General features: G+C 42.2%; 1 protein-coding gene across 8 annotated transcripts in view; it reads right to left on the reverse strand.

Moving 5' to 3' along the window:
* TEAD1 (TEA domain transcription factor 1) overlaps window positions 1-22,897 on the reverse strand; it is a 241,338-nt gene that overhangs the window by 135,646 nt on the left and 82,795 nt on the right. For all 8 annotated transcript variants that reach the window (XM_033928298.1, XM_033928299.1, XM_033928296.1 and 5 more), the window contains one exon: window positions 20,647-20,901. In XM_033928298.1, coding sequence (XP_033784189.1) covers window positions 20,647-20,794 — 148 coding nt within the window. In that variant the 5' untranslated portion in view covers window positions 20,795-20,901. The remainder of the gene's footprint in view (window positions 1-20,646; window positions 20,902-22,897) is intronic.

Genomic DNA, 22,897 nt, shown 5'->3' on the forward strand with positions numbered 1-22,897 from the left:
AGAAGTATGCCCGCCAGGATACAAAATAACAGTAACCTGCAGAGAGAAAAAAAGAGGAGGAGGACTAGCAATAATATTCAAGAACTCCCTAACTCTAAACATACTTGAGAAAACATCCACTCCACAAATGGATTTCCTAGCGTGTCAACTCACAAACCCAACACTAAAAAACTCTCTAAACTGCTTGCTCTGCTACATAACACCAGGAAACTGGACCACAGTGAGACCTGAATTTGAAAACTTCATCTACCTAAACTCACTAACAGCTGAATATAACCTCATCCTAGGAGACCTAAACCTACACCTAGAAGACACAACCTCCACACCAGCAAATAACTGTCTATCCTTCCTCAATGCCTTATCCTTCCAGATCCTAAACCCACAAACCACTCATGAAAAAGGTCATCAACTGGACATTGCTGCATTCATGTCTCACCAACCATCCAATCCAGCAATCCAAACTCCTAACGGAACATGGTCCCCATCCCTATGGTCAGACCACTACATTTATAACTTCAACATCAATTGGACCAAGACCAAACACACACCTCAATCAAAAAAAACCACATATACCTCACGCAAACATATAGACCCAACCATTTTCTGGTCAAATGTAGACGAAACTATCCAAGACTGCGACCCAAAAAACTTCATCTCCCACTGGAAAAATGTATCCACCAACATCCTTGATGATCTGGCACCCCTACAAACCAAAACCAGAACCAGCAGGAAATCAGACCAATGGTTTGATAATGAATTACTCCAACTCAAAAGACAGTGTAGAAGATTAGAAAGAAAATGGAGAAAAAAGAACCAAGATCAAACAAAAACCGACTGGAAAAAAATCAACAATACAAAAATCTACTAAAAGATAAGAGGAAAAGCTACTATACTAATCTCATAGGCACGGAAACCCAAGATTCCAAAAAAATATTCCAAATCCTGAAAGAATTAACAGACACCAAATCATACACTACCACCACTAACACACCTCCACCATCACCCACCCTCTTAGCAGAACACTTCAAGAACAAAATCACCAACACCAGAGCCACACTCATCCTTAACCCATCCCATCAAAATCCAATCACAATTCACCCTACAGGAAAAGAGGCATTCGCAGCAGACAGAATCTGGACTCAATTCCCTAACATACAATGGTCAGAATTCAACAAATTCTACAAAAAATACAGCCATGCCTCCTGTGACCTCAACCATTGCCCCTCATATCTCCTTACCACCTCTAGTGTAAAATTCCGCACCATAACTCTACAATGGATCCAATTCACGCTCACAGAAGGCACATTCCCTGCTGACCTCAGCGAAATTGTCATCACCCCTATCCAGAAAGACCCAAAAGCACCACAAAACCTCCCATCTAACTTTAGACCTATAGCCTCAATTCCGCTATATGTCAAAATTATAGAAGGCCTAGTAGCCAAACTCCTCACCAATTACATAGAGGACCATAACCTACTCCACCCCATGCAATCAGGCTTCAGAACAAACTTCAGCACAGAGACACTACTAGGCTCCCTTATGGATACCGTCAGACAACAACTTAGTACAGGGAAAAAAATGCTACTCATACAACTGGACCTATCGGCGGCATTCGACCTAGTAGACCACAACATCCTTCTACAGATCTTAGATGCAATAGGCATCTCAGATAAAGTATACTCCTGGTTTGAAGGATTCCTAAAACTCAGAACCTACAGTGTAAAATCAAACAAAGAAAAGTCAGAATCCTGGTCAAACCCCTGCGGTGTACCACAAGGATCTCCACTATCCCCTACCCTCTTCAATCTCTACACTGCTTCTCTAGGAACGCATCTGGATAATCTAGGCATAACCTCCTATAGTTATGCGGATGACATCACCATCCTCATCCCATACGATCATTCTAAACCTACCATGACAGACAAACTTCACCAAACACTTGAAGCAGTCACAACCTGGATGGAAAATCACAAACTTAAACTCAACCAAGACAAAACCAAATTCATCCTCCTAGAAAATGACAAGATCCAAACCACAACCATCCTAGACATAAACACAACCAAATATCCCATCCAAACCACCATAAAACTACTAGGCATGACCATAGACAGATGCTGCACAATGCAACCACAAATAAATAAAACAATTCAAAAATCATTCGCAATCATGAGAAACCTGAGACAAGTCCGAAAATTCTTTGAAAGAACACAATTCCAACTTATAGTACAATCCCTAATACTAGGTATATTGGACTACTGTAACATACTCTTCCTTCCATGTCCTGCAACTACGATAAGACAACTCCAAACAATCCAAAATACAGCTTTGAGACTCATCTACTCATTGAAAAAACATGACCACATCACTGAAGCCTTCATCAACTCACACTGGCTCCCAATCCAAGAAAGAATCCAATTCAAATTCTACTGCATATTATTTAAAACCCTACACGGAGACAGCCCATCATACCTGAACAATCGCCTCATCCAAGCACCCAGCACCAGACACAGAAAAACGCACTCCCCATTCATACCCCCCCCAATCAAAGAAGTAAAAAGAACAAAACTACACGACGGCCTCCTAGCCACTCAAGCCGCAAGACTGGACAACCAGATCTCCAACCTTCTGATGACCACCCCAGACTATAGGACGTTCAGAAAAGAAATAAAAACCACACTTTTCAAGAAATTCCTGAAACAGCAATAACAACACGACCTCTAAATGCTCTTAAGATCTACAACTTACCTCTCTAGCTAATCATTGTAATTCTATCTTTTTAAATTAACCTTTTGTAATCCGCCTTGAACCGCAAGGTAATGGCGGAATAGAAATCCCTAATGTAATGTAATGTAATGTAATTATTAGTCCACAATTTCGGAAACGAAGCTGAAGAAAAAAACTGAAATAAGGCAACCAAGAAACTAAGCATAAGGCAAACTAAAGAGGCGATCTGACTGCTCTTGAACAAAATCTTTTAGAGCTAACTTGAGAACAGAGAAGCTCATGAAGACTCTCTATCAAAAATAAACTTAGCTAACTGCTGTGGGGGGAATAATTTACCAATTATTTTGTATTTGTGATATATTTTTATTGGTAAAAATTCCTTGGTTTTTTAAGCCTATTCGGTAAATAAAAAAAGGAACATTCCTCTCACCCCCCCCCCCCCCCCAGATATATAGCCATTGGCAGTCAACATTTTCAAAGGCCCTCACTGGCCTTATTTGACCTGGGTTTTCAATGCTGGGCCTAATATATATATCGGCAGTGAATTTGACCCAATCTGGGTGTTGGCGATAACCCAGGAAGTACCCAGTTAAGCGCCTAGTCCTTTTCCTGTCCTGACTTGTCTGGCCACTTCTATTCAGCATGCTAACTGTTAATAACCAGTATGACCCTGACTTCACTCCTGGACTGCACGACCCAGACAGAATCACCGCAGTCGCACTGGCTTTTAAATTGTTTTAAATATCAAGCCCCCTACTCTTGCATATATTTCAGCATGCTTAGCACCTGGCGTCAATGCACAAGATGTGCATTTCTCAACCTTTTAACTTTATGAATTTCCCTAATCTCAGTATTTTCCTTTGCTTTTCTCACTCATAAGTTTGACATCCTCGTTCGCACTAACTTTTCCTAAAGCCTACTGGGCTACATTTTATTATGGCCAAGCAAAGAACTTTTGACAGTATTTCCATAAATATATATATGTAATCTAAGCAGTCCAAATATTAACTTTCATGTGAACAGTTTAATATTTCTCTAGCATTTCGCGTATGTTGCTCAGAGACTGAAACCACAATAGAAGGACTGCAGGAACAGTTGAGTAAACATGCAATCCGATACCTCACATCTGGCAGGCCACTCACCAAGAATGCTTTATTCAATTCAAACATTCAACACTGGGCGACTACCGATGTCTTCACAGAGGAAGCCAGTCCCATAAAATCTGCTCAGAGCACCACTGCTCTCTCCGCACACAAAGCAAAATTATGTTTTTATAGTATTTTAGCCCGTTACATTAACGGATGCGAGAATATATGTCTTTGTGTCTTTATTTCTGTCTCTCTCTCCCTCCTGCTGTCTGTCTCTCTCCCTGGCCTCCTTTGTTTGTCTGCCTTTCTGCGTCTCCCCCTGTCCCTGTGTCTTTCTTCTTTTCTTTCTATCTGTCTCTCTCCCTGCCTCCTATGCAGCAGCATTTCTCTCCCACCACTTCTCTGTGCAGCAGCCACAGCAGCATTCCCTCCCCCCACACCACTTGCCTGTGCAGCAGCAGCGTTTCCCCTACCCCCCTTTCCCTTCCCGTGGTCTGGCCAGCTCCCTTAGTCCCTTACGCCCCCCCCTTCCCTTCCCACGGTCCCGACAAACCTTCCGATTCCAGCAGCGTCTGCAGCACTCTACACACTGCTGCTTCGGGGCCTTCTACTGCCCAGCAAATCAGGGCAGTAGAAGGCCCCTAAGCAGATTGAATCTGAAGGTTTCAGGACCCGCAGCCCTTGCCGGACACGAAGCGAGCTCTGGGGGTTTTTTTGGTTTTTTACGTGGGCCCAGCCTGAGCAGGAGGAGAAGTCTGGGAGGCAGGAATTAAACTCCGTTGTGCTTCTTGGCTTTATCCTTCAGACGGCAAGAGCCACCGCGGCTGACAGGCGCTGCGCCGCCACGCACATGCGCACTCCTACCTCCTACCACGGAAAACGGGAGCACGCAGGTGGGAGTGCGCATGCGCGCTTAGGGCTTTATTATATTAGATAGTATGAGGTGGTCTCACAGGATACGAGTATACTAGATTTTCTAAAGTAGTTTAGTTCGTGGTGGGGGGACTAGAAAGCAGGCTCAAGTCTCCTGCCTTCTCTCCTGTCCATCATGACTCTCATCAATTGGAGTCGCATCAAAACACCATGTGGATCAAAGGAAGATTCTCAAAACTTACCGAAAAAAATCCAATGGGCCGCTGTCGTGGACATTATTGTAACAATTTCACAAAGCCGAGTCATTCTCAAAAAATTGCACATGCAAATGAGTTTCACGAAGTTCCGTGAAGGGCCACTAAATTTACATGTGATGAATCGCCTAGTGATAGCAAACGGCACATGCGCAGAATACACCACAAAGAAAGGCTTAAATGGACGCATGTGCCGGGAAAAGCAACACCGCCATCATCATCTTCGGGTCTGATCGCATATCTACTCACTGAGACAATATGGAAAGCATAAGAATAAGAACCACCATTCATAATGCCGTCCACTATTGTAGCACAAGACACGTGGAGCTCACAAAACACCTGTAATTCACGGGCTTCTTGTAATTTTTTTAAAGTTGAATTTTTTCATGAGCCACAGCCAGAAATACACGAGACACGCCAATAATACATGTGTTCAAGAAGCGTGCTTTAGTTCATCATCATCGTCCCCCAAAGACTACTATAATTCATTTGAATCTTGTAATTTTTTTATGTTAAATTTTATCATGAGCCACAGCCAGTAACATGCCCAAAATGTGATTTTCAAGGTATCAAACTCCCTCCACCCCCTTCCTGAGCAGTCGGCGATTTTTGGTCACCAAAATCCAGCACCACGCTTGGGAAATCACACGGCGATGATAGAGAATCGCCCGGAGTGTTCCTTTTGAATATCAATAAGCCCATTTTACTACCATTTTAATATCAATGACCTCGTTGTACTACATTTGCATGGCAGAGTAGGAGACTGCTAGAAAGCTTGGAAAAGACCGCAGTGAGCCGCTAAAATGAATGCTCGCTAAACCGGCTGGAACAGGTTTAGCGACCATCGTTAAGGGCATGGCAAATCATGAGAACCTTCCTGTCAAGGACAGCATTATCGTGCCACACACACAATATCTCTGTGTGGATTGTCTCTTACAATCTGTTCAAAACAGAGGAGCAGGCAGTGGCATAGGAAGGGGTGGGGGATGAGGCGGGCAGTCTGGCCTGGGCGCCAGCACCGATCCTCCTCTCCACCCCCCTTGCTGCGTGCATGCGCCCCTTTCCCTCGTACCTCTTTAATTTTCCCACCACGAGCAGCGTCATGAACTTACTGCGCGCATCTGTGTCGGCTCTCTCCGACGTCACTTCTGGGTCCCGTGCCTGGGATGTGACGTCAGAGGGAGAGCAAACACGACATGAGCAGCATGTTTGTAATGCTGCTTGCACCAGGAAAATTAAAGAGGTACGGGGGACGCACATACTGCGGGGAGAGGGGAAGGGGCACCACTCACCCTTGCTACGCCACTGGAAGCAGCACACATGACCTGGTCTTCGCTTGGGTTGATGGGGAATGGTAGCGGCTGCAACACCTCAGGGAGTCACAATCACTTGGCTGAGAGCGAAATTTAACGCCTACGATAAAGGGTTCTGAAAGGAATCTTGGTGCATGTCTCCCAGCCTCAGGGTTGTTTCTTCAATAAACAGACTGGGAACAGCGAGAAGGCGGAGCTATTAAAACAGGGGCAACATTAGCCTTCCTAGGTATTATGAAAGAAAGTTCATAGTGTCAGAGTCCCAGCCCAGTGTCCGACAGCTAGAACAGTGGTTTTCAACCCAGTCCTCGGGACACACCTAGGCAGTCAGTTTTTCAGATTATCCACAATGAATATGCACGAGATAGATATGCATACAAAAGCAGCTATGCATGGAAATCTCATACATATTCATAGTAGATATCCCGAAAACCTGACTGGTAGGGTGCAGAGCAAGGACTGAGCAAATAGACTGAAAAAAAAGGGAAAAATATCATCTGCGCGAAGAACATCGCGTTGGACTTTATCACTTGTTTTCTACTTGGGCTCAGTTTCTGAATGTTGTGGTTTTGTTGTATTTAATAATTTCTAAATACAAATATTTTTAAAAACCAAAAGGAAAAAATATCTAGGCCTGGTTAGAGGTGAGAGGCTGATATGCATGGAAGGGGAGAGGGACCTTGGGGTGATAGTATCTGAAGATCTAAAGGCAAAGAGACAGTGTGACAAGGCAGTGGCTGTTGCCAGAAGGATGCTGGGCTGTATAGAAAGAGGCGTAGCCAGTAGAAGAAAGAAGGTGTTGATGCCCCTGTACAGGTCGTTGGTGAGGCCCCACTTGGAGCATTGTGTTCAATGTTGGACACTGTATTTGGCAAAGGACATAAGACAACTTGAAGCGGTCCAGAGAAAGGCGACGAAAATGGTAGGCTTGCACCAAAAGATGAATGATGACTGGAAGCCCTGAATATGTAAACTTTAGAGCAGGGATCTCAAATTCCCTCCTTGAGGGCCGCAATCCAGTCAGGTTTTCAGGATTTCCCCGACTGGAGTGCGGCCCTCAATGAGGGACTTTGAGACCTCTGCCCTAGAGGAAAAGAGGGACAGAGGAGATATGGAGATATGATTCAGACGTTCAAATACTTGAAGGGTATTAACGTAGGACAAAATATTTTCCAGAGAAAGGAAAATGGTAAAACCAGAGGACATAATTTGAGGTTGAGGGGTGGTAGACTCAAGAGTGTTAGGAAATTTTTCTTTATAGAGAGGGTGGTTGATGCCTGGAATGCGCTCCTGAGGGAGGTGGTGGAGTGACAGAGTTAAAAAAAACAAAAACAACAAAACCAGCAAGGGATGAACACAGAGGATCTCTAATCAGAAAATAATGGCATATATGGAAGAACTAAGGCCAGTACAGGGTAGACTTGCACGGTCTGTGTCTCGTATATGACCATTCAGTTGAGGGCGGGCTGGGATGGTTTAGATAATAATAAATTTTATTCTTATATATCGCCAAAGCCGTAGTAGTTTGAGGCGGTTTACAACAAAGAAGAGCTGGACAATCATCAAATATAGGTGAGCAGGATACAGAGGTAAGGCATAAGAGATCTAGGGAAACAATTCGGTTAGTTTAGAAGAGATAAGGTTTAAGAGGTCTTAGATTACAAATCGGTTAAACAAGTTTAATTTTCTGAAACTCAGGTAGGATGAGGCGTGCGTAATAATGTTACCCAGGCCAATCGTTCAGTTGACCTGCTTGGAAAGCAAGTGTCCTGTTCAGGTATCTTTTGTAACGGCAGGCCTTTATTTGTTGGATGGTTAAACAGATGTACTCTGCGTGATGAGCTGGAGTAAGCTTCGACGGAGACTCCAGTAGATGCACAATACTGGGGATCTGGGTTTTTGGCCCAGAAACATCCAAGAAAAATAATTTAAATTAAATCATTATAGAGAGTGTATGTTTGGGCATACTGGATGGCCCATTCATTGACTCTGTTAGAATACAATTGCTATACTGGGTCAGATCAAGAGGTCCACTGAGCACAGAATCCTATTCAAGTGGCCAATCCAACTCAAAAGTATCCAAGAAGCACATTCATTTCTTGCTGTTTAGTACTAGGGCTAATGTCATGGCTTTCCAAAGACAACCCAGCTACTAATGATTTCCAGATGTTTCCTCCAGCATCCTGACTAAACTCTTGTTTAAACCCTGCTGTGTTAGCTGCCTTGACTACATCTTTCAGTGACCAATTCTGCAGCTTAATTGTGCGTTGAATGATAAACCACTTTCCAATTTGTTTTAAAAGTATGCTTCCTACTAGTTTTATGAAGCATCTTCTAGTCTTGCTACTATTTAACCCTTTCAGGACCATAAGGATCGTAGGCCAATTTTTATGGTTTTGACGACATTTTTATGGTAAAAAGGGCTTGCAGATGCCAAAAAATTGATTTTTTTTGTGAAATATTATTTTTTTTTTAAAAATCAAACTTCTGGCTTATGGACAGTGTGGCAAGTGAATCTTCTCGTCAATCTGGCAACGACGCTAATGAATGAATGTCGGAACCAGTTTGTTTACATAAAGGCAGTATCCTATGGAATCCGTACATATCAAATTTAGAACTGTAGACTAACCCAATCAAAATTTATAGGATTTTAAAGTTATGGGACAAATATGTCCCTTGGTCCTGAAAGGGTTAAAAGGGAGGACAACTGCACTTTATTTACCCGTTCCATGTCACTCGGTTATGTCTATTTCTTCTTCAAGCCAAAATGCCCTATCTTTTCTAGCCTTTATTTAGTAAAGATCCCTCGGGTACACCACTATTTATTTAACATAGATGATGGCAGTTAAAGACCAAAGTGGGCCATCTAGTCTGCCTAGAAATGGGTTAGGGTTTAACTGTTCCTAAACAAAAGCATAGGGTGGGGGTGGGGAGAGCTACTGCTGCTCTGAACAGATTGCCCTCATCTCTTTTTGAATTGCTTTTCTCATGGCACAATCCGATTGCTTGTCTACTGTGCCCGCGACCGGAGTTTGAACCTCCTTTGGGATTTTTGTCAGAGAGCTGGCCTCTGGCCAACTCAGCCATCCATCCACTTTGCTGGTAAATGAGAATCTAGCCTCAGGTGTGTGTGTGTGGTGGGGAGGGGGTTAAAAGTGACTGGGAAAGGCAATGGCAAGCTACCCCGTTACCAGCCTAATTCTACCAAAGGGCATTTGTGCACGCGCTCAATTTCCACGTGCAATTTAGTTGAACAATGGGCAAATTAGCACCGATAACTGGAATCAATTGGAATCTTAACGAGCAGTTATTGGTGTTAACTGGAATTAATTAAAAAATTCAAACATTTATAAGCAGGATCTGGACGTTTCAAAAAAAAAAAAAAAAAAAGGGGGGGAATGGCCATGGGAAGGTCATAGATGGATCAGGGGCATTCCTGCAATTTACACATATGGTTATAGAATAAGGGGGGGGGGGGGTTCTACACCCAATTTAAGCGCCAAGAGGCTGATTCTGTAAGCAGCGTCTGACATGGCAGGTGCCATTTATTAATTGGATTTTTAACAGTGCGTATCGATTATCGCGCCACCTAAAACCAAAACAGCAGCTTTTTTGAGAATCCGGCCTCAAGTACTCTATTAACGGTGCCCGAGTGCAGTTTATAGAATAGTGTCAAGCATTATAGTCTTCAGCGCTGATTTTTTAGGTGCCATTTATAGAATCTAGGCCTACTTGTCCACCAACAAACTTACGCAAATGGTGGCCCCCTATGTCATTCAAAATTTTGTACCTGTGTACCTTTACCAAAACTCAGGTACCCGGTGCTTAGTTTCCATTTTCTTGCCAGTAAGGTAATTGTGACAGGGTGGAGTTCCTGTCACTGACCAGCGGAGGGAGCCTGAGCAGCAGAAAGGAGCTAATTTGCACAACATCCTGCAAAGGCTGCTGGGAGCTGTCCACTCACCATGATGAAATGGTGGTGCTGAAAAGGACACTTCCACAGCAAAGAGCTGGGAAAATCGGAAGCTCCTTTGGGAGCCAGGTGACCTTCGAGGGGAGGAATTGTGGCCGCTGGCCTAACCCTCAATAAGCCTGTTATACTGGCCTGCCTGGTAGACCTTGGGGGGTGACCAGGAGGGTGCCCCAGGGTTGACAAGCAGCAGAGGGCCTGGTGGTTATGCGAGAGACTAGAGGAGTGGGTGGTGGGGCTGTCCTCACTCACAGAGAGCAGCTGAGGGACAGGAATCAAGTCCTCAGTGTATGTGTCTGGGGGAAGCCAACTGGGGGACTAGGAGAGCCCTCCGTGCATGTGTCCAGGAAAAAATGGCTAAGCAACTGGTCCTCAGTGTGTGCGCTGGCAGACGACTGAGGAACTGGGAGAGTCCTAAGTGTGTGCGTCCAGGAAAAGACTGAGTGCCTGTGAGAGGGCCTGGAAAAAAAAAAAGAGTAGCTAAAGGGCCCCAGTAAAGCCTGGAGTCCAGGGAGGGGCTCAGGCTTGATGACCAATGGAGGGACGCGGTGAAGTTTCAAGGATCCATGAGGACCCAAGAGGCCAGAAAGCATAGGGACCAGCAGTGGCCCCACAAGAAGAGCCAGAAGAGTCAAAGTCCAAGGTTGAGGGGGTCTGGAAAGTGACCAGTGAAGAGACCGGTATCAGCTATGGATCTGCATTTGCCATAATTCATGACGACTTGGGATACAGGAAGGTCTGCGCACGATGGGTTGCCAAACACCTTACCAATCTGCACAAGCAACAGCATGTGGAGGTTGCAACCCAGTTCCTGAGACGGTATGAAGAAGATCCGAGTATTCAGGAGGGCATTGTCATCGGTGATGAGACATGGGTGCATCACTGTGACATGATGAAGGAAGTGGTGCTCCCCTGGCTTCAGGAGAAGCCAAAACACTTCTCTGCAGGAATGCAGAAGGTAGTTGAACAATACAACAAATGCGTCATCTTGCATGGGGACTCTGTGATATGTTCAACTGCTCACAGTTACTTCTACTAAAGCCATTAAATGTATTTTGTGTTTACTTTTTGATTACTCTCGTAGCAGAATTCATCCTCTCTGCTGCAGCAGAGGACCAAGAGAAGCATAGAAGAGAACATTTGGGAGGGGGGGGGAGAAACCAAGGAGGATAAATTTTGATAGTATCTCCCCCCTCTGCTTACCAGTGAACACTGGTTGCCTGTTTCATTTCTTAATACTTATACATTTCTCATTCTTGTCTTTCAGATTCTTCATACTGGGATCCGTCAATTTCTAAATAGATCTCTCATCCCTTACTCATCTTCTCATCCTTTATGCTCTTCACATCAAAAGTTACTTAGCCCTGGATCCTGTATAGGTCGCCCAAAGTTGGGTGTGCAAATTTCAGCACACAGGGCAGAAGTGCATGCAAATTAATGAGTTAATGGTGGTATCAACAATCAATTATAGGGGTTAATTGCCATTAATAATAGTGGGTACTTCTATACCGCTTTATTCCTGAATATAGATTTGGATTAGTGCATGAATCTGACCTAGTCGTTATTTTATATAACAGTTGCATCTAAATTTTAGAGTGCTCAACTTGAAAGGGGGACATATCTATGGGAAGGGCATGGGTGGTCCCAGAATTTAGGTGCGATGCTACAGAGAACTTGGATTTGCACGTCTAGCTGTTAGCGGTTGGGCAAGAGGATTTATACCAGGCTTCAGCAGGCCTAAGTCCTCAAACCCGAAGTTAGATTTGGGAATCCACTCTAAGCATTATTCTAGAAAAGTCACTTAGCACAAAGCGACCTTTATAGAACTGGCATCAGAAATGATGCCATTTACTGAATCCTTCCCTTAACGTACCCTCTTATCTACAAATTAAAGTCACACATTGCTCGTACTGCCTGCTTTTCTGTAACACCTATACTTTGGAATTCTCGCCCTTCTGAATTTAGGTTCGCGTTTTCACTCTCAAAATACAAAGTACTTCTTAATTCAAGCCTTTCCCCAAGTTAAATCATGAAATTGATGACCTACAGCTGCGATTCCCAAACTTTTCACTATAGCGGAACCCCTAATATTTTATTTCATACACTGAAGAACCTTCAATTTATGTAAACATACGGTATATATTTTCTACAAACAGATTCTACAACCTAATTTCTTGAAAAACCCCAGCCGGATGTGCGTGCAAATTTTAATGGGTGCCAAGCAATAACTGGTTGTTAGCATACAATTACCGATGCTTCTGAGTTTGTTATTCTATTAAACTGTGCGCACATGCAAATCTAGGCGCCATATGTATACATGTCCAGAATGTTGTAAAGGTATGGTGTTATTGGAATAATCTGATAGAGAGGTGGCTAGTCCAGCCACTCTCCTACTGACTGTGGCTTTGGCTCCGGACAGAGATTGGATCCTTAAACTTTTCTTTAAAAATAGATCTAGAGACTTCCTTGGCTTCCATATTCAAGTTTTTCCTGATGTTTTGAGAGAAACTCAAAAGAGAAGGAGGGAATTTTTACTATTAAAAGCAGGTGTGACCCAGATAGGGGGATTATTTTTTCTTAGATACCCTTGTAAGTGTGTAATAAGGTATAATTCCCTTAAATACATTTTCTTTGAACCGTCTCATTTGACGGCCTTCCTCTCCATGAAGAGCCTTGAAAAAGGAGAAACATCAGTGTCCTAATAATTAATTTAAGCTCTCTTTCAGCAACAGATGATGTGATTTGGTTTAATTTGTTATTGTATTATATTTACTCCTAATTCCTGAATCTTGGATCCAATGTTGAGGACTAGTGCGAGATTAAGTTGAAATTTATTACCTTTTATGTAATTTTGGTTTATTTTCAAGTTTGAGAATAATTAATAATGCTATGTTTTCTTCATCGCACTTTTCTGTACAAGATTGTATGCTTGTTAAATTTTGAAAAATTTATAAATAAAATTTTTTAAAAAAAGGTATGGTGATCCCTCAAGCTTTATTTTTTGTGTTTGCGTTATTTTATATGCGTGTGTTCTAATTATTTTGTAATTTATTTATTTTTTTTATTCTTTATTTATTGATTTTATAATTTTGACAATCTCAGTCAAAACACAAGAAAAAATATCATGAAAACCAAAATATCACTATTAAATCCAGAAAATACAAGGTAAATTTTTGATTATACAATATTTTGTAATTTTATTATTGCAGTTTATTGGCAGATTCTAACTTAACTAACTAGCTAGCAGATTTTTGGTTAGTGAAACAGAAGTGGACCTATTACACCAATTTTGCACGAGCTCCCAACAGCCCAAAGAGTTCCCCATGGCAAAATTTGGAGTCAGACTGCCAACTTGTTAGAAGTACCTTCTTTTAGGATTTGTGAAATTAGCTGGGATACAAGACCATCTGTGGATGCACCACAGTAGTCAAAACACCTTACCAGATGGTTAGGTCAGAGTGATTTTTGTGCCAATTTTGAAAAAAAATCAAAACCCCGAAAGGCGTACTTATTTAGAAAAACATTTTGGGTAACTCCAGTTTTATGTTAATGCTGCTATGAAGCTAGTTTTAAATTGTAATGTTTTGACTGTAGGAGAATAAACTGAAAATCTCACTGGATGATCTTGAGTTTTGCAGTATTTAAGTTTTTTTTTTTTAAGTAGCAAGGATACAAATGTCAAAGGTGCCCTTTCAGCATTTGAGCAGCAAAGGGTCCCCGGTGTTGGCCAGGTCTGCCACCCAGGTTGTGTGGGAAATAAAAAAAATAAAAAGAATCTAAAAAGGAACTTGGGACATTTTCATTCTTTTTTGCCCCCAGTATTATTTTATTGGATTTTAAATGTTTATAACAGCAATGTTAAAACAGGTACATTTAATAGAAAAACATAAGTGCTTATTAGGATAATTGATACACTGAAACTAGCTGTGGGCAATAAAGCATTGAGAAACTGAAATGTAGATAATTATTGTAATAAAAACATAATTGTTATAAACCTTATCTGTAGGAGAGGGTGCCATTGACAGACAGATGCTCAGGGAGACACGTCTAACAGATAGGATCTATGCTAAGCTAATATTCTGTAGAGGGCGCTCTGCACAGAACAACCTTTACAGAATATTCACTTAGTGGGCATTTTGGGTGGAATTTTATAAATGGCACTCAAAAACCAATCCCAGAAAAACGAAAGAATTGGTGCAAAGCACTGTTCTACAAAGGGTGGTCCAGACTGAACGCCCTTTATATGAAGCGCTTCGAGCCATTTCCCGCAACCCGAACTGAAACGCTGATGTAAATTCTGGCACCCAATTTATGGTAATTGGGTGTGCAAATGGCTCTGTTCTATCACACATACATTTTTGAACGGCCCTGTCCCTCCCCTGGCCATGCTCCCCTTTTGAGTCGCACACTAGGGGGATTTAGGCACTTTGTCTTAAAGAATTGCACGCAACTTGCACTACAAATCCCAATTATTGCCAACGAACTGTAATAATTGATTTTCAACATCAATTAATTGCTAGTTAATGACTTGTTAAACAATTTATTTGCGCTTGCTTCAATGCATGTCAAAATTGAGGCACCATATACAGAATTCAGGGGCTCACGCCTAACTTTGGGTGCTCAAGCGTTTATGCCTGCCAAGAGCTGGTATAAATGCTTGTGCCCAACTTATGGCAGTTAAGCGCGCAAATTTATTTATTCAATTTTCTATACCGTTCTAATGCAGGCATATTCTTACATCATACCTAATTACTGGGAATATCCCTGAGCCACTCATGCCCTTCCTAGGGCCTTTTCCCCCTTTGGAGTTGCACACCAAGAAATTTAAGCATGCATGATGTAGAATAGATCTGCATGTAATTCCTAATTATTGCCAATTGATTATCCCCCAAATCAGCTACTGTAATTAGTTTGCACGTTGATTTGCTTTCTGCATCCAAAACTGCATGGACGACCTATACAGAATTTGGCGGCTAATGCATGACGACCTGTAGCTGCGCTCCAAAGATGGATTTAACACCTGAAAATAAGAATTATATCACAGAGACAAACTGCATTCATGGCAAGCTTGATTTCACCCATAAAAACAGAGCAGATAATTCCACAAATGATTATACTGAAGATCAGTAAAATTATGCTTCCAATAAAGCCTCATTTTGGAATCTCCATTTAAGACATTACACGTATTATCGAGGATAAATGAGAAAAGTTCTCCAGGCCATTCCTTCTAAGCACTTTAAGGCCTACCAATATATTATAATATATACTGCAAATTAATTCTGAGAAAGTCTCTCACAAGTGTAATACACTTGAAATGCCACTAAAGGGCATTAAATTATTTTGATTATGCCATACAAAATCTAGAGCACTTAGAATGTTTTCATTTCAGGATCCTTTGAGAACAATTACACTCTCTTGGCTACGAGGCTATTCCAAAGTTCTCAGAATCCTAGCAGGACTTCCATAAATTTTCACAAGCTGTAAAGCAGTCACTCAGTCTGAAGAGCAAAAAGATCCCTTTCTGAAAAAGAAAATATTAGGATGTGAATTTCATGAATGGTGAGGGGAGTAAAGGGAGACATGCAGAAGGGTAAGAATTTAATCACTACCAAAAGTATTAAATGAAAAAATTAAAAAAGCATCTGTTTTAAAAGAATGAGGGCATTTATGGGACATATGTACTAGAAGTGCAGTACGTTTTCAAACCCCTCCCCCCCCTTTTTACAAAGCTGTGTTAGGCTTTTCTATCGCCAGCCACGGCGGTTATTAGCTCCGACGCTCATAGAATTACTATGAGCGTCGGAGCTAACACTGCTGCTGCCGGCGATAAAAAAGCCTAACGTGGCTTTGAAAAAAAAATTTTTTAAAAAAAAGGGGGGGGGAGGTTTAGTGCAGCCTAATTTTGACAGAGTGATAAATCCATGTGTGGCGTAGGAGTTAAGGCCGTGTGTCCTCTGTACGGGGAACATGGGTTCAAATACCACTTGTGGGTGTCTGTGGTTACTGTTTTAGTGCACTATTAACCCTTTCAGGACCAAGGGACATATTTGTCCCATAACTTTAAAATCCTATAAATTTTGATTGGGATAGTCTACAGTTCTAAATTTGATATGTACGGATTCCATATGATACTGCCTTTATGTAAACAAACTGGTTCCGACATTCATTCATTAGCATCGTTGCCAGATTGACGAGAAGATTCACTTGCCACACTGTCCATAAGCCAGAAGTTTGATTTTTTAAATAAAAATAATGATATTTCACAAAAAAAAAAATCAATTTTTTGGCATCTGCAAGCCCTTTTTACCATAAAAATGTCGTCAAAACCACAAAAATTGGCCTACGATCCTTATGGTCCTGAAAGGGTTAAGACAGAGATGTGGGAAGCCACTTCTTGCCCTGGGATCAGTACCATGGAATGTTTCCAGGTACTGGGAGTGGTCTAGGTGGACCACTGGTCTGAACCAGTATAGCTATTCTTGCATTCTTAAGTACAAAACTCACGCGGTTTAGTGCACGGTATAGACCACAGGTAGGCAACTCCGTTCCTCGAGGGCCGGAATCCCAGTCGGGTTTTCAGAATTTCCCCATTGTTGGGGTTCAGCCTTCTATATAAGGGGATGCCAGATCTGTGCCACCATGTCTTCCACAGCGTCACAATAGGTCAGCAGCCACACCCTCCAGAAGCACAGCCGTACAATGCCACGTTAAGCGCAGACTCCTGTTATATGCCCACGATCTGCTCCTACCTACAAGTAGGCAGCTAGCGTGCGGTTATCACATTGGCTGGTTTTAACGCGCTAAAATTCAACTTATGTGCTTGATAAAACAGAAAGCCATTAGCAAACCGAAATTCACTTATTCTATACGCGAATGTGTAAATTTTTAAAACTAAACCCCCCCTTCCCCCCTTTTTACAAAACCACAGAAGTAGTTTTTAGCGCAGGCCGGCGTGCTGAATGCTCTGCACTGCTTCCAGCACTCAAGAGTTCCTATGAGCGTCAGGAGCAGCGCAGAGCATTGAGCGCGCTGGCTTGCACTAAAAACCGCTTCTGCGGTTTTGTAAAAAAAAAAAAAAAAAAGGGGGGGTAAGATAACCCTCTCTCTATTGTGAAATGCAAATTCAAAAGGAAAATAGGAATTACAAAAGTGCTGAACAGTCATGTGCAACTGGTAGGATGTATATAAAGCCTCTGGAAATAAAAGAAACAAAACAGGACAAATTTGCTCTGCTCCCCGATGCCAAAAATCCTGCAGGAAATCAGGACCCTGAAAAACTTTCTCCCAGCAGCAGCTGAGACGCCTCGTTGCGAGTCTGCTTTTTCCAGACATTAGAGTTCATTTGGCTGGGAGGGTCACATGACAGCTGAGAACTAATGCCTCGAGGTTCGTTTCTGCCTCTCTGACACTGATGGGCTGTGAGAGACGCTCCACCACCACAAACATTCCTCCTGGTCACCGCATCATCCAACCCGTACTGGGGGAAAGGACAACACAGCTGGGGGCAAATATACTGCCATCTGCTTCTCCTTGCAGTGGGTGCTGGTATAATTTTTATTCTTCTGTTGTTTCTTAATAAAGTGAGAGGACCATAACCAAGGTACAGCATCCTCATACTGGAAAACTGTGTTACACGAGAACAATATCTTAACGTAATAAAGCAGCTGTGTATGTGTGCTCTTTTTTTTTTTTTTAATCTTTATTTATAGCAGCTGAGAACATAGCACAATGGCAAGAATACCACAACACCAATGTGAACAAAAGCAACAGTTGTACAAAGAAAACAGGCAAAAAGTACCCCTTCTGCAATAATTCTACACACAAAGGGAAACTCGGAACAACAGTCCTCAGTGCGGAATTTTCCAGTTTCATCCCAAAGCCCCCCAACCCCATCCTAATACCTAAAATGCATAAAATGAACAGAATCCCTCCCCCCCATTACACCCGACTTACGAATATAACGCACAGAAGCCAAATCTTGTGCTCTGCTGGCTGGCCCCAGTATTGTGGAATGCCTTGCCAGGTCATTTGCACTTTTGTGTCAATGGTCTGATAGTAACATAGTAGATGACGGCAGATAAAGACCCGAATGGTCCATCCAGTCTGCCCAACCTGATTCAATTTAATTTTTTTTTTTCTTAATTATTTCTGGGCAAGAATCCAAAGCTCTGCCCGGTGCTGTGCTTAGGTTCCAACCACTGAAGTCTCCTTCAAAGCTCACTCCAGTCCATCTACAATAGTGGTGTCAAAGTCCCTCCTCGAGGGCCACAATCCAGTCGGGTTTTCAGGATTTCCCCAATGAATATGCATTGAAAGCAGTGCATGCACATAGATATCATGCATATCCATTGGGGAAATCCTGAAAACCCAACTGGATTGCGGCCCTCGAGGAAGGACTTTGAGATCCCTGGGCTAGGCTGATTAGAAAATCAAGCAAAATGAACCATTTAGAGCAGGGGAGTCAAAGTCCCTCCTCGAGGGCCGCAATCCAATCGGGTTTTCAGGATTTCCCCAATGAATATACATGAGATCTATGTGCATGCACTGCTTTCAATGCATATTCATTGGAGAAATCCTGAAAACCTGACTGGATTGCGGCCCTCGAGGAGGGACTTCGACACCCCTGATCTACACCATCCCAGCCATTGAAGCCCTCCCCAGTCCATCCTCCACCAAATGGCCATATATAGACACAGATCGTGCAATGTTTAAAAACCTACTAAAAACTTATTTTTTTGCGAAGGCATTCTGTTCAAGGGAGACAGAGAGCATTCCAGGGATGCTATGTTAAGGATCAAGTTTACTCGCCGCTGTAGAAAGGTGCTCAATCCTTTCTGCCGGTAAGCCCCACCCACAATATCGCCGGCAGGAGGGTACCCATAGGAGGGGCCTTAGGCCCTAGGATCCTGTGGGTTGGGCAAGGAAGGGGCGGGCCCGCCTCATTTGGACAGAGGCGGGCCTGCTGGCCAGACAGTGCAAGTACCCATCTGGCCATCTTGCAGGTAAGCCCGAGGGGGGGTTCCAGGATGGGGGGTTCCGTTGTGGGGGTGGGGTCTTTGGAGGGGTCCGGCAGGAAGGGTTGACCACCTTCCTGCCAGCGATCATGAGGTTCTGTGGGCAGGAGCGGTTGGGCACCATCCTGCCGCGATCGTCAGGGGTTGGGGAGAGAGGGGAGACTGGCGGCTGTAGCCATGGTCGCTATACTAATCGCGGCAAGGAGATCCCTTGCCGCAATTATGTATAGCGGCCACATCTAAAGTAACCCGATTCTGTAACCAGCGTCTGCAACATGGACATCTGTTACAGAATCGGGTTTAGTTTGGGTGGGTATAGGCCCGATTCTGTATAGGATCCCAGGACAGGCATCCTATACAAAATCCAGGCCTCAGAACCTGGAAGTTTTTGTGACTGAAAATGGTCAAAAAAAGAGTTAGGCCAAGATGTCTAAAGTAGACTATTTTCAAAAACTTAAAAAAAAGTTTGGGATGTCAAGTAATTTCGAAAATGGCTGTTTCTCCGCTTCCAAGTTCTAGCCGTTTCTTACTGGGTACAAATTTCTTTATGTACACATGATACTTGATAAAACATTATACAAATAACTTGCCTTGCGTCTAGCCGTCCATCTATTTACCCCAATGAGCTCTGTACCACCCATCTTGCCCCCCCCCCAATCCAATAACTGCACTTGGCCCCTCTGCTATGGATAAGCAGTCTTGCAGAAAAACATTAGCATTACATCTATGTTATTTGAATATTACGATGTGTTCTTATTAGTTGTTTCATAAGAATTGTGCCGACATTGTATTATATCTCTCAACTGAATTTCAGTGCTGTTTTAAATATATTTTTGAAACTGTTTCATGATTTTGAGTTTCTCTCATTCACTGTATTTACATTTATATTTGGTCTTTTTAGCATTGTTAAGCTGTGAACAAAATTGTTAACACTGTACACTGCCTTGGGTGAATCTCTTCATCAAGGCTGCTCATAAATAAATATAAAATAAAATAATTAGCAAGCTCAACTTCACGCACCATAATGCCTTTTTTTTTGGTATATGAAAAAGCATGCTTGCAATTTGTTTCCGAATACACTTGTGTGCAGAAGCCCAGGGGCAATTTTAAGAAATGGTTTCTGCACACAAAAACACAGCATTTTTTTTACGTGCAGAAATTGCTTCTAAAAATTACTCTCTTTTACAGGAAAAACAAAGATTTTAAACTTTCAAACTCTCGGCCCTCTCGCTACTTAATTCACTCACACTACACGTCTATTAAGAAGTACATGACAGAGAGGCCATAACAGTGATCAGAAACTTATGATCCTTGATACCAGTCTTTGCAGTTCATTTCACTTAATCCAGCTCCACCTGCGGGCCCTTTAATGGACAAATTATGCCCAAGAGTTAAATGCATATGACTTACCATACATTTTGCCTTCATCTGATAAGATGATTTTCCTCCTGCCACATGGTGGATAAATAGCCAGGGCCTCCTGAAAGCTCTGCTCAATGTCAGGGCTCCAGACTCCTTCTGCATCGTTGTCAATAGGCTTATCTGCAGAATCGCTCATTCTTTCAATATCTTCGGCAGGGCTTTCGCTGCCGCTCCAGCTGCTGGCCTCAATGATGACGGCTAGGGTTCTCCAAGCCGAAGCCTGGAGGCTTTACAAAGATAAACCTAGAGGAAAGCAAACAGTTTGTAAAAAATAGAAGCCTTAACGTTTTGAAACCATACCTACGCCACTTATGCAGATTTTATTTATTTATTTTTAAAATTAAAAAGCGCTCGATAGACCACAATTGTCAGGCAATGCTTTCAACGTAGTAAACGGTGCCCTAATTGCGGCCATCTAGCAATGCCCCAAGTTCGGGATCCACGCCTAACTCGGGCTACATTTTCCCCAGGTTTTTTTTATTTTTGTAAACGCAACAAGTATCGACTTAAAAATGGACAAGAATAGACCACACAGATAAACATACTTCACACTATAAAGAGCCTTGCAGATTTAGGCCCCCTTTTATCAAGCTGCGTTAGGGGTGTGTTTTTGGGTTTTGTTTTGTTTTTTTAAATTATTGGCTGCTGCAATAAAAGCTCCAACACTCATAAAGGAATTCTATGAGCGTCGGCGCTTTTATTGCTACGTGCTACCAGAGGATGTGATAAACAGGAGCACGCTACAGGGGTTCGATAGGTACTTGGAAGACAAAGAGATTGAGGGGTACAGATAAGAGTAAAGGTAGATTATAGGGATGGGATTAGAGGTAAGTTACAAAATTAATCAGGGACCACTGTTCAGGCACTAGGCCTGATGGGCCGCCGCGGGAGCGGACCGCTGAGCAAGATGGACCTCTGGCCTGACTCAGCGGGGGCAACTTCTTCTGTTCTTCTTATGTTGTTGTTGCAACAACAACAGAAATTGGGACCTGATTTAATGAATATATCTACCGTAATATTTTGGAAATGTCTGATAGAGAATTAGTGAGCCCCGGCCACTTTACTTTTGACAGTAGCTCTCGCATCAGATAAAAGCTGGTTGCTGAGACTTTTCTTTAAAAATAAACAAAAAGAGTTTTTAGGTTGTAAAATTCAGATGTTCCCAGATTTGGCCAAGGATATGCAGAGAAGGAGACGAGAATTCTTGTTAAGGAAACCTGGTGTTTTATCTCTGGGGGCGACCTTTTACTTGCGACATCCATGTAAATGTGTTATTAATTATCATTCTCATAAATATGTTTTCTTTGAACCATCGCAACTGACAACTTTTCTCTCAACTGCATCTCTGGAGAAAGAAAGTGCTTAGTTTAAGTAAGGGTGCTTTAATCTCATTCAACTAGTTATTGCTTGGTTTATATATATATATATATATATATATATATATATATATATATATATATATATATATAATTACTTTGATTCGCCTATTTCCCTTCTTGGATCTGATTGAGGACTTGAGTAGAAATTTATGCTTATATTTGATATTCTTTTATATAAGTTTTCATTTGTATTAATTTCTTGCTAAATTTCCTTTCTGTACAAGTTGTATGCTTGAATATATTGAAAAATTCAATAAATATTAAATTTAAAAAAAAAAAAAAATCCTAACGTAGCTTGATAAAAAGGAAGCCTCAGAGGCAGCAAGAACTTAAGTAAATGCCAGGATTTCAGTCATTTAAACCAAAATTCTGTAAATGGTATTAAAATTGCAGGCAGAAATTTGGGAATGCACCCAATTTAATTGCGCCAATAACTGGGCTCCAGCAATCGAATTATCAATGCTAATTGGCATCAATTAAGTTACACGTGCATATTTACACTCCCGTTTGTGCGTGGCTACAGAAAGGGGGCGTGGCCTCGAGGTCATGGGTGGATCAGATGCATCGTTATAGAATAAGAGGAGTCTGAGCCTAATTTACACCAAGGTTTTTAGTTGGTTAAGCGCAGTTTCTGGTGCCAAGTGTCGTTAAGGTGGACCCAGAAAAGGTCACTGTTCATCCTTGAGGTTACAGAACCTTGTTACTCTTTGTCTGACTCAGTCTGGCAAATCTTGTGTTCTGTAATTTATATATATATATATATATATATATTCTGGGTCCACCTTAACAACACTTGGCACCAGAAACTGCGCTTAACCAACTAAAAACCCTGGTGTAAATTAGGCTCAGACTCCTCTTAT

This window comes from Geotrypetes seraphini, chromosome 19, assembly GCF_902459505.1.
Source record: "Geotrypetes seraphini chromosome 19, aGeoSer1.1, whole genome shotgun sequence".
NCBI classification, from domain to species: domain Eukaryota; kingdom Metazoa; phylum Chordata; class Amphibia; order Gymnophiona; family Dermophiidae; genus Geotrypetes; species Geotrypetes seraphini.